General features: G+C 38.7%; 1 protein-coding gene across 10 annotated transcripts in view; it reads right to left on the bottom strand.

Annotated features, from left to right (window-relative positions):
• The window catches only part of UNC79 (unc-79 homolog, NALCN channel complex subunit), a 261,375-nt gene that overhangs the window by 120,211 nt on the left and 127,787 nt on the right, over positions 1-13,377 (bottom strand). For all 10 annotated transcript variants that reach the window (XM_053603363.1, XM_053603359.1, XM_053603354.1 and 7 more), the window contains 2 exons: positions 2,537-2,727; positions 1,842-1,965 (listed from right to left, as the gene is read on the bottom strand). In XM_053603363.1, coding sequence (XP_053459338.1) covers positions 1,842-1,965; positions 2,537-2,727 — 315 coding nt within the window. The remainder of the gene's footprint in view (positions 1-1,841; positions 1,966-2,536; positions 2,728-13,377) is intronic.

The following is a 13,377-nucleotide window of genomic DNA, read 5'->3' on the forward strand; positions in this document are numbered from 1 at the left end:
TATGTTTTTTTGTTTTTTTAAAGTTCACATTTTTTCCCAAAGCAAACTATTGAACACAAAAACATTTAGCCTTATACATACTGTATCACCACAATCATCTTCAAATTTTCATACTAACAAAATCAAAGTTATCATTGAATCTTCCCAATTCCCCACCCCCAACATCCAGTAGGTCACCATGTTCTTTCTAGTAAAACGTCAAAGTTTCTCTTGATGCTATCTCCTCTCCATCCCCACTGCTCGTGCCTCAGCTTACCACCTTTCTCCTGGATTAGTACAATCTTCAAGCCGTCTTCCCCCAGCCCATCCTCACTCTGATGTGACTGCCCCACCTGATCTTGCTCTCCGGCATACACTCAATGTCTTTTTGAGCCAAAATCAAGTCACCTTATCTGTTATGAATTTTCTGGAAACAGATGCTGCCTTCCTTCAGAACATAATTAATCCATCCCTCTTCTCTGCTTTCTGATAATGTTATGCATACCTTTATTAAAGCAATTATCTTTGTTTGTTATATTTAATTATCTAATACTACCTTCCCACTGTGAGCTGCTTGAACAGAGGAAGTGTGAGGAAAAGACTCTTTCCAATCCCATTTTTATTCCAGTGCCTATTACAGTTCCTGGCATATAAGAGCTCTGTACATGCTTCTACGATTAACACATGAGTCAATTCTAACCATTACAGAGTCCGCTCTAGCTCCTAATGGTTGGAACAGGGCTTTAAAACCTCCTTCAACTGCAGCACTCTGTCTTGCAAACCAAAGCTGTATCAAAGCCCAGTGCATAAAACATTCCAATAGTTACTGCTGTAGCAATGGTGGACACAGAGTTTTATAATCCTGCCCGTTTATCCCCAGATGGTATGGCTAACAGGTGCCCAAATGAGGCAATGTCTAACCATCTCTAGAAAGACTGGCTTTCCAAAAATGAGAATGATCTTATTGAGATCTATTTTGGGATTAAAAAAAAATTAAAATTCTGGATCCCAAAGGTGACTTTTCAAAGAAATAGTCCCTTTCTATTTTTTCAATTGCAAAAAAAAAAAAAAAATAGTGTTCTTAGTTTCTAACCCAGAAGAGCATATGTGATCCCATCCTTGCATGACACAGAAAGGCAATTGTCCCCACAGCTAACCTAAACTTTGATTGCGTCCTCATTTTTGGAAACTGTTCAAATTTTATATCAGGTACTCAACTCAATTTTAAAAATTTTTCTTGAACATCCACTAAATACAAAGCGCATGCCAGCTGCTGGTGGGAAAGAGTAAAGAGGGCTGTAAATTCAAAAAGAAGATCTAGTGGGCCCTGTGTTCAAGAAGCTTACAATCAGAAAAAGAAACAAGACAAAAAAACTAACCAGACAGAACTAGAACAGAATTCACCCCAAGAACCTGTATAAATTCCAGGGGAAGGAATTTGGATGGGAAGATGAGGTCAATGGCAAACATTCTGCCAGAAAGCAGAGTGTGAAGTAGCATGAACTACTCCCTAAATGAGTAGTTTTCAACCTTTCCAAAGAAAGGGCCTGTTTAATATCAAAGCTTTATCAGAATCCCTAGGAAAGCAATTATACCTTTTTGTATCATTGATCGAAAAATGCATGAGGATCAAAAGCAGCTGTGACTTCAGTACTACTCTTGCATAAATTTGTATCCATTCGCCATCACTAGAGATACACATATCTGATATTCAGTCACTTGTTTATGTACGTGAGATATTAGTCTACATACAGTCCTTAGCAAACAGAGAGACTTACAGACTCTTTGCAATAACTTCTGCCCACTCACCTCAGGAATCTAAGAACTATCTCCCAAAATGATCAAAAGTATTGTTCACTTACATGAAGCCATAGTAAAGCTTGCTCCTGCACAGAGGAAGGGTATCCTGTAAACCGACAGCTAATAAAGCCAAACATCTCTTCCATTGAGAAAGGCAGAGGACAGAGCTCAATGTCAAACATTTTGCTGGAAAGCAGAGTAATAACAGTAAATGACCAAAGTGCATAAATTAGGTTTCACTGATACCACCAAAGCGTCTCTAACTATGCCCTGTTTGGGGAGTCAAACTGTTTAGATGAGTTTGTGTTCTAAACTGTTACTAGCATGTCTCATTGAAAGAATAATTTGTGTCATTGAAATAGATACCTTATAAGTAATTGGTATTTGTCCTCATCCTCTGTTTAAGGGACGGAACTGCATTTCTAAGGAATGAGAGTTTCTGCCTAGCATCTAAAACCATTGCTCCTTTACACTTTCCTATACCCACCAATCATAATTATATTCAAAAATAAACAAACAATATGGTATATCTATTATTCCACAAGAACAAAATCTTTCCTAGATAATGCCAAATCATCTCAGCTTGATTTATGGAAGTTATTTCACTTTAAGCCTTCAAATTTCTCCATAAGATAGTTAAAAAAATAAGTGAGATCATAGTATAAAATGCTAAGCAGAGTGCCTGGCACACAGTACATTCTCAATAAATGTTAGATATCATTATAATTACAGTGACTTCATTAAACTACTTACCCACCTTAATACTTCCCTGAATTCCTTTAACTGATTATCTGGGACTTCTGTTCTGATAGCTTCCAGCCATTCGGGCATAATACACTCCCACACAGATTGATTGATCACATTGTAAGGGATCAGGCAGAGGATTCTGTTGAGACCTTCCTTCAGCTGAGTCACGGTGCTACAGGACTTATCCCAGTATCCACCAACCTGATGGGGTTTCCATAGCACAGGGAAAATGAATGAAACGCATATGTTAAAATCATACTCAAGGACTTCCTAAAAAATATGAGTACAAAGAAAGGCCACGATCCATCACATCTTAGTCCTGGGTCAAGAATCTTCAGGATGAGATTTATTTGAAAGAATCTATAAACCATCAGGATCCATTAGTGACAAAAACGGAAATATAGTTACGAATATATACAAATATTGATCACAGACTGAATTTGAACTTTCTACTGCAGACTTCTCAAATCACACATCTATTAAAATTCCAAAGATTTATTACTAATAAGATTGATACAGGGTTCTCCCGCTCAGGGCTGAACAGATTCCTCTCATTTTCTAGGCCTGGGTGTGCTCAGAAATCTGTCTCATCAGAGAACCCCATCTCTGGGCACAAACAGGTTGTTACCAGGCCACATTCTCAAGACCCAAAACGAGGTCGTGAAAAAAAGCACCGTGATTGGTATCCCATCTCTGCTGTCCCTCCCAGAGCAGGGAACACACACCCTACTACCTCGTGTAGGGCAAGGACTACAAGAATAGCATGCCAGTTTTAAAATTATTTTCTGCCCACAGGCCCCTGGCCAAATGCAACATGTTCCAGACATACATTCCATCTCTCCAAACCCTCCTAACAGCAGGATAGGAAACATGATACAGAAACCCCTAGACAGAGGCCCACATGGGCTTCCCACTTGGGTTCCTATTGGTTTGCTACTGGCGGAGACTTCCTTCTCTCTCTTTCAATAAACTCTGTCCTTTTGCTTACTTGTGTGGTCTGTGGATTCATTCTTGAACCTTGAGACCAGTGACTTGGCAGAGAGAGAAATTCCAGCCACAAGATGAGCATATTATTGGAGCATTATTATTCCCAGAGTGTGATAAACACATTATAATATACACAGTTATACTTGTGCTTCGAAAGAACACAGTTTTCTAACACTGTACATTTTGTATTGCACTATGAAAAACTGTGATACCACAGCACTCTACCAAGGGAGATAAAAGCCACAGTAGTGCAGAGTGCTATTTGTCCCTATGCTGGATTCTGTTGTAATGTTTTTCCTAAGACTTTTCTAAAGCTGGTTGAATCCATAAATAAAAAAAGATGTTTGTTTTTTTTAAACTAATTAAGATAATATATTAATTTTCTGGAGCAGGAAAAGAAATAAAGATCATGAATTTTAAAATTTTGGTTATTTATAATCTTGATGTTAAAGATCCTATATTCTTATTATAAGCATCAAAATAATGAAGAAAACAAAATAGTTAACTCTAAATATATTCCTTTGACATATTCTGAGATGGCCTGAGAGAGCCAGGAAACAGAAGTAGCCCTGCAAAGCTCTTTGTGGTTGAGATTTGGAGTTATAAAGAACATACACGATACAACCAGGCCTTCCCATGTCCAGATCGGGGAAAGTGAGTCTGACACCTTTAAGAAACAACTTCTTCTTTCAGAGGGCTGCTGCCTGTGAGGTTTCAGCTACATAACAAGACCACCTTTGCTAGCCATGCCTCCTCTTCTCTCTTTCCCATAACCACACAGTGTTTTGCTACTATATCCTGATTTACCACCATAACATTGTGAGTTCGGCCACGCTCTGAGCCCCTATTTTTTCTATGACCTCAAGATGGTATGCAAACTTCTGCACCCCACTGAGGGGTTGGCCAATCTCTCTGTAGTTCTATGTACACACTAATAAATTTTGTATGCCTCTTCATCAATTAATCTGCCTTTTTTGAATTGACTTTTTAGCAAACCATCAGTGAGTAAAGGGAAGATTTCCAGGGCCCTAATGAGATGGGATAAAAATCCTGTCACTCTCACCCCCCTCCCCCTTTGTTGCCTTCCTTTTTGCTTCACCCTTAAACTCTTGCTAAATCAGCAAGACACAATCAATGGGGCGGGGGGAGAGACTGCTTAACAGTAGTTTAGGGACGTTACTAAGGCTTAACAATAATTTAGGAGTAGGTAAAATAGGTAACAAAAAGATTAATAAATGATAAAAGGTAGAAAGCATTAGACATTTAGTATAGTATAAGTGAAATCATAATAAACTGTTTACTGCTTAATGAAATATTAAAGGAGACAGAAGGAAAAAAGGGGAAGCAGAGGTAGTGGTGCTGAGAAGCCTGAGCTGCACAAACTAGTCCACATTTCCCCAATTTGCCCTCCGCGACCCCCACCACACTGAGAGGCCCAACCAGACATGGTGGCTAGAAAGACTGTCAAAAGGAATGACTAAACCAATGTGACTGGATGTCTGTGATCGTTTTTACTGTATACCCTGTAAGCATTTAAACAATACCTGCCTCTGCAATTTTCTGATCACACAAACTCACCCAAGATTGCATCAGCCCACATTATACAAGCTGAACTCTACCGGTGGGCTGGGCTGTTCTCCACATTGGGGGGACAGCTGGCCATTCGGTCTTTTCTTTAATAAAGACTTCCTAATTGGACTATATTAATTGACTTTGGGTCTTGATATCTCACATCCATCCTATAACACCAATAGTAACAAGTTCACTGACCACAAGTCTTGACCATGTAATACCAGATTTTTGGAAAACTACCTTATTTTAAATGTATTCAATTGTAAATATTTATTATGCCTAGAATTTCAGATTATTCCAAAAGAGTTAATTCTATTTTGTGAACTAAAATAAAATCTTAAGGCTCCCTGTCCCCAGCTGCTGGCTGACTGGACCTCAAATATCTGGGGTCAGATATCATGAAAATTATGCACAGACCCTTTATTTGCTCATCAGCTTTTGTTTGTGTTTGTGTTTTTAATGTGTAGCCACATATTACTCTTCCAATGTGTGCCAGGAAAAAAAAAAATATATTGGACATCCCTGACCACTCCAAACCTTTAAGCCAAGCTTCATTTCCTGAATCAGTTACAAACCAAAGAACATTTAAACCCACTTATAAACTATAATCCCACCCCATTTGGGGCCAAACCAATGCATACCCTCCACATACTGACTTAAGGTCTTTTGAGTAATTCCTGTCTCCATGAACGTATAAAACCAAACCTTAACCCAGCTACTGTGGGCACATTTTCTCAGGACTACTTGAGGCCATGTGCTAGGCTGGTCACCCATGTTCAGCTCAAAATAAACCTCTTTAAATTATTTTAGAGTTTGGGTCTTTTCCCCTTAATAGTATGATTGCTGAGGTTCCTTTGGCTATATAATTTATGGTTAAGCCATATAAAAGCTTTTTGGTTTTGAATCACATTTGGAACATGCTTTTGGAAATCTTAAATTTTTAATGGCCAGATGGTAGATCCTTTGATTTGGAAAAGCTTTTATATTTAAAAAGACTCACCCTAAACAAAAGTCCTATTACTCATATGGAAGGATCAAATTGAAAGATGGATGCCAAAAAAAGTATCACTGCCAGCCTAAAAGACTCTCTTTTCAAAATTAAAGAACAGAAACCAGATTTAGAACAAAAATTTAAATTCACACCCACCATTAACTCCCCTTCACCATCTTCCTCCTACAAAAGCCCAGTAGGAGGCTGATATTCTAGAGCCGATAGGAAATAACTATAGAGGACTTCCCTTTAAAGGTTAATTGAGCTAAAATGGAAAAATATGTTCAGAGGGCAGGAATCATCCTGAAGATTCTGTGGGACAATTTATAAATACGCCCCAAAGGCACCTAGCTGTAAATCTAGAAGCCTAGAACACAAGAATCTTCTGGTTTTCATACCAGTCTGAAATCTCTCTGATAGAAAGAAGTAAACTCAAAATAATGTGGTCAGAGTGGCAGGCCAGCTCCTTAAAGTTATAACTGAGGCTGCCACCCCTTTCTTTTTTTTTTTTTATCACATCATTTATTTTATTAATATTTATGTACAATAGATCAAGTTGAATACAACCTAAATAAACTAGTATGTAGACAAACATCTGAATTTTGGTTATCAGAACTCAAAAGAGGCTCAGATGCACATGGACACAAAAGAAAACACACTGTTATTTTACAGGAAGAATGAATGTATAGCATCCAACACATTAGTCAAATGCAACTCAAAACAATGTCTATGAAAAGCAGTAAGTTCTGTTTTTGCTCCATGGGTTTATAGAGAATCAAAGTTCTGAGAAGGAAGAAATAATGTAAGGAGCTTCACTAGCAGGTGAGTTTGTACTTAGCCTTTTAGCTTGAAGATTGAAGCTCCAAGCTAACAGGAAAATAGGGAGGCCACCCAGATGAAGAGAGATCAAAGCAGAGATGCAGAGGTAGAAGCAGACACGGTCTGCAGCCTGGGCTTCCGGGAGAGTGCATGTTGATGAGTAAAGACCAGTGTGCTCATCACTGCAAACTGGCCCCAGCCTGCATTGGTAACTTACACTGTCTGCCAAAACATGTGGTACCCCACACTGAGAACAAGGGACTGTGCCACCCCTTTCTTGGAAGAATTAAAAATAACTGCCCAGGCCTTTAATCAATCATCACAAAAACAAAAATGTGGCTCTAAGAGTAAACCAAAGAACACCTATTCTTCCTAGCAATCCCAAAGGTTCCCCAATTTATGTAAAAAGGCTTGAAGATACTATAAAAAGCCAGGACTTTGGGAAAGGGAGTGTTCTGCACTTAAGAAGAAAAATCATAATGAATAGTTGCACTAGGCCTCAGCCTTCTGAGCCCTGAGCCCTTTCATCAACTAGGCCTCAGCCTGAGCCTATAAAAACTGCAGATTCTCAAGACAATCATTTCAAATTTGTCCACTTTCCCAACTAGTCCCTATCCTCCTTAAACCTCAACACTGCCAGGAGAATTTACCATTTGTCCCAGACCAAAACCTGATAATAGGCAAATACAGGTATACCCCTCAAACCGTCGTAGAGTAGTTACTTTAAAAGTCTGCCTTTTTATCCCACTCTGAGATGTAAATCTTCTACCACCCAGAACTAAAACCTGAGAGCCATCTCTCTAAAAAGGAAACATCCAATGAAATAACTCTGGCTTTTAGCTCCAGAATTGGGGCTCCTTACTTTTACTTGTATTACTGCCTTTTACTATAAAACGTAAGAAATTTATTTCCCTTTCTGATAATTAACACCCCCATTCCCATTAAAAAAAATAATAATAACAAAACTCAAAGCCTTTTTGTAGAGGAATGGACACCATGCTTGCAAAGGACAGTTACTGATTCTTATCACATTAAAAGGAAACACTGAGAACGGGACAGTCTCCTGGCAAGTCTAGAGATGTGTTGTGACTTAGGGGCAGTCCCCCAAGTAACTCAGTGTTCCGGAATGAGATAAGATCCGTCACTCACTAGTAAGCATGTGTTAAACACTGATGCTTAGTAGTTCCTCATGAGGGTTGTGGGGAAAGAACACGGGAGGAAAAAGCACGTGGCAGTCCTTAGGCATGCAGCCCTCGTATGTAATTACCTTAGCTCTCCACACCTGCTGTGTATGTCGATTACCTGTTTTGTATAACCTTAATAAATAGCCGTTATTTATAAGAGCCCCCCCTCCCCCACGAGGGGGCTCAGGGCTACCATGCCCTTAAGGTTAGCCCGCCTCCTGCAAGCTTGTACTTCTAATCCGTGTCATGCCTGGTTCCTTCCTGCAGCGACTGAGACCAGGACCTTAGGGGTCATGACACCTTTTAGCTTAGCTCAACCCAGCCTTTAAAAAAAAAAGCTTCATGGGGCCACATCTATGGTGCATCTTAGAATGGGTACAGGTGATTGCACTAATGTACACAGCTATGATTTAACAATAAAAGAAAAGAAAAAAAAAAGCTTCATAGATGACTAAAACAACCACCTGAGGCAGCCTCTAGGAGATTACATATCAGGGCAAATAAAAATATCTCAAAGATTTCTCCCACAAATATTGATAAAAACCTTTAGCCCTTACAATGAACTTGTTCTACCTGCCAGAAACACAGTTCAAACAAATCAGGGCAAAGATGAAAACCAACTCTTGTATAAACTAGTGAACTTTGTATTACTTTGAAAGTTATCAAGTCTCTATTTGTATCTGTTTCCCTGTTTGTATATATCTATGTGTATGTGGTATCTCCTTACCGCCACAGATTATTGGCAAATCATTTCATAAAACTCTTACAAGAACTCTAGTCTAGGTTAGTTTTTAAAAATGTGAACTAAACTAAAATATTCAGCTCCCCAGATGAGTTAAAGGAAACCCTCTTGGCCAAAGGGACCCCAGAAATACCCCAAAGCTGAGTTGCTGGCCATGAGAGAGGAGGTCATGAGGCAGGAGATCAGAACAGGGAATGCAGTAGGGTGGAATGATAGGAATAAATTCAGAGTCATAGATCAATGAGAACAAGCTGCCATTGTAACCATTACAGTAAGACCTTGCTGGCTCCAATTCGAGGAAAGCCCTTTGGGAGGTACCTGCACAGATGGAGGGCAAGAGCGACCTCATATGACTCTGACTTCACTGTATCATCCTTACTGTAAATTATTACCCCCGAATGGACTTTGGGAGTATTTTTTTAATTTTTTCAAATTAATATGAGAGTACATTTCTTAGGTTACATTGTTCTCACTTCCATGGGAAAATTTCCATTTGTAGAAGAGCCCCTCACCCAGTTATCACTGTACACCCTCACAGTGAGCACATTAGGGGAGACCCCGCCTCCTGCCCTCCCTCCTTCTGCCAAACGTCCTCCTCCCTCCCCCCTCCTGCTTCCCTGTACCCCTGAACTGGACTAGATTAGTGTTGTATTGTTCTTATGAGCATGAAATTGTTTATATATTGATTTCATATTCGTATGGAGTACACTTATAGATGGAAAGCCTATAAAATAACCTTTAAGCAGTTCCTTTCTGAGAGAATAAGTTATAAGTCTTTTGAGAGTAAGGAAGGAAAAAACCTGGATGGAACTCCATATGTGGCGAAGGACCTAATCACGTAGATTTGATTTAGAGCCTAAGTTCGTGGGGGCAGATGTCGTGGGGGCAGATGTCGTGGGGGCAGATCTGCAAGCAGATACCTGTATATCTCAGGAATTTCCAAATTACTCCCTGAAGATGAATGACTGCCTCCAGATGGTCTGTTAAAAGTTAAGCTTTATGACCATTTGGTCCCTTGGAGTTCTGTCTTGTGTCTGTTTGACCTCCCAGAGCTTTGGTTTTATGGTTTGTTACTTTTAGTTCCTTAGCATAAGAAACAACTTTAGACACAGCTATGATTTAACAATAAAAAATAAATAAATAAATAAAAATAAAAATTGAGGCGCAAAAAAATAAAAAAAAAATTTTTAAAAAGAAACAACTTTAGATAAGGTTAGAAGTGTTATCAGCTAAGCTGTAGACATCCTGGTGCCAGGTGGTTAGGGCCTGGGTCTTTGAGTTAGAGCTGGTGGATTATTGATTTATGATGCATACGTGCAGTACTGCCTATAAAAGTTGTGGTAAAATAAAAATTTCTTGTCACATGCCAAAGAGAGTGGTGATCTCCTTTACTGTTAGACAATTTCAACTGCAGGACCTATACTCTGCAGCACTGCTTGCACTCATATCTCACAACATACACTGGATATTTATTTTTCCATTCTTGTGATACTTTACTAAGAAGAATGTATTTTGACTCCATCCAGGTAAATGTAAAAGATCTGATGTCTCCATCTTTTTTAATGGCTGAATAATATTCATGGTATACACATACCACAGCTTGTTGATCTATTCAGGGGTTGATGGACACTTAGGTTGCTTCCACAACTTGGCAATTATGAATTGAGCCATAATAAACATTCTAGTGCAAATGTCTTTGTGGTAACATTCTCATTGGCCTAGGGGACAACGATGCAAGAAAGCAGAAAGAAAAGAAGAGACCTGAAGAGACCCTACCGCCACTGTCTGCTTGGACATGTGCTCGCTACTACCCCTATTCTGGAGTCCACTACCACTTGCCAATTTTTCTTGATATCCTCTTCCATGTCTGAAAGTGCACCTGCTTTATAAACTTCTTTCCTTTCACTCTGCTGCTTTGGTTTCAATTCTTTGTCTTGAAATACAAGAACCAAGAACAATCACTCACAGGTAACAGTCAAACATGCCTTGTCATGCTTCCTTCTCCTTTTGGAGATATCCTTTGTAACTCAGTAACAGACCTAAGGTTACACAAAACAAAACCTAAATCACGGATTTACTTAGTAGATCACTTAAGTTTAGGTATATGTCCTAAACTTTAGGGCTTGTCTCTGATTAACAGACTTCCTCGTTCTAACTTCAAACACTTCAAGCCTTTGACAACGCTTCATTTCTTTAGCCAGTCACAAATCAAAGACTCTTTAAATCCATCTATAACCTGTAATCCCCCGCTTTGAGATGTCCTTCCTTTTCTCTGTTTTCTATGTATTGGTTTATGCCTAATCACCAAGATGATGATGTAGGGCCTATTGGGAGTGATCATATGGTGAGTGCAGATCTCTCCCATATAAAAGGGACCCCAAAGGGAATCCTTACCCCTTCTTCCATGTGAGGAAACAGCTAGAAAGTTTCATCTATGAACCAGAAAATAGTTCCTCACCAGACACCAAATCTGCCTTGATCTTGGACTTCCCAGCCTCCAGAACTATGAGAAAATTATTTTTGTTGCTTATAAGCTACTTAGTCCAGAGGAATTAAGACAGAAACAAATATTCCGTGTCTCATCAAAATAATTTCTTATGCTTTATGCTTTCTTTATCATGTCATGGATTATTTAAAAGAACCAAGCTTTCTCAAGGTTAAAAGAGCTGAATTTTTATTTGTTTCTTATAATCACGTTAGTCCTATATTTACTTTCAACATCTCTTGTTTTGGTTAAATAAATAAGATTTGTTTCATTGTGACCTGTAATCTTGGTAAATCAAGTGTTCAAATATTTTGACATTTTGACAGCTTTTGATATTTTGCCTTTTCAAAATAAAATCTTGATCTTGAAAGGACTTTGACATTTTCCAGAGGACCCCTTGACAATCTCAAAAGATTTGTTCTCACTTTATAAAAAGATATATTAAACCAATTATGTTTATTTGATAAGTTGAATTCCATAGAAATACTATCAAATAAGAAGAGCTGCTTAACCTTCCTTAGATTGTATTTGTATGGGTAAATGTTATAAATATTTCAGCAATGCTTGCTGTCACAATATGTCCTTGTGCTTCTTAGTTCGACGGTAGACAACAATGGCAAATGTTATCAGTTATAACTTATTATTTAAATGTCATATGCCTGTGGTCCCCAACTGGGCCACACAATAGGAGGTGAGCAGCAAGCAAGCATTGAGTGAAGATTCATCTGTATTTACACTAGCCAATACAGAAGATTCATCTGTATTACAATAGCCACTCCCTACTGCTGGCACGATCCCCTGATCTCTACCTCCTGTCACATCAGCAGCAGCATTAGATTCTCATAGGAGCACGAACCCTACTGTAAACTCCACATGCAAGGGATCTAGGTTGCATGCTCCTTATGAGAAGTTAATGCCTGATGATCTAAGGTGGAGATGCAATGTCCTTCCCTGTCCGTGGAAAAATTGTTTTCCATGAAACCAGGCCCTGGTGACAAAAAGGTTGGAGACCACTGTCATAGGAAGAACATTTCCCTGTCAACGATGCCATAAAGAATTCTCATCAGGCCAGGCACAATGGCTCACGCCTGAAATCCCAGCACTCTGGGAGGCTGAGGCAGGTGGATTGCCTGAGTTCACAGGTTTAGCCTGTGAGACCAGCCTAAGCCAGAGCAAGACCCCATCCCTAAAAATAGCCAGGCATTGTAGTTCCAGCTACTTGGGAGGCCCAAGAGTTTGAATTTGCTGTGAGCTATGATGCCAAGGCACTCTACTGAGGGTGTCAAAGTGAGACTCTGTCTCAAAAAAAAAAAAAATCTCATCAGATCCTTATGGCCATTTTAAGGCTTTTATCATTCAGCTAGTTATTGTTTTACTCTGATGCTTTTCTGAAAGCTCTTGTAATCAGCTACTAGCTTGAATGCTTATCTTCAACAAAAGGACTGTCTCTGAGACTCATGGAGAGTACTATAACAGGTGCTCTAGGATATAGGCTTCTGATGGCATTGCTTGGATAACTTTGAGATGATCATTGGATTGAGTAAACACTGTCAGAATTCTAGTGGAAATGCAGAAGCGTTCATAAAACTGCTAACTCAATCAAGCAGAACAAGAATGAATTACATAGGACAGAATGAACTGTTAAAAATGATTATACACATAATTTTTATGGGGTTTTTGTTTGAAATATTACTGATTATTTGATATAATTAAATAATTATATTATTTTTCTTTTGGTTTAAGCTCTTTATAACTAACAACAATTGGTAGATTATACCTTTGTAAGCAAAAATAAAACATTTATCTTTTTTCTCCCTACTTTATTCCTCAAGAATTCAGAAACTCTTATTGAATATTTTTATTTTCACAGCATTATAGATACTTTCATAAGTTCAATTAGAATCTGTTCTCTTTGGAACAGGAAATAATTGGGGAATTCAGTTACATTACCAAGGCTTTGTGAAATGTCATAGCTGAAAATGTGTATAGAATCAGATTTGACCAGACAGTTTAAAGAAATTAAGATTAACTTTATAAAGGCAGAACTTTCAAAGCCCTCTTGGAAAAACTG

The sequence above is a fragment of the Nycticebus coucang genome, chromosome 9 (genome assembly GCF_027406575.1).
Source record: "Nycticebus coucang isolate mNycCou1 chromosome 9, mNycCou1.pri, whole genome shotgun sequence".
Lineage (NCBI taxonomy): Eukaryota > Metazoa > Chordata > Mammalia > Primates > Lorisidae > Nycticebus > Nycticebus coucang.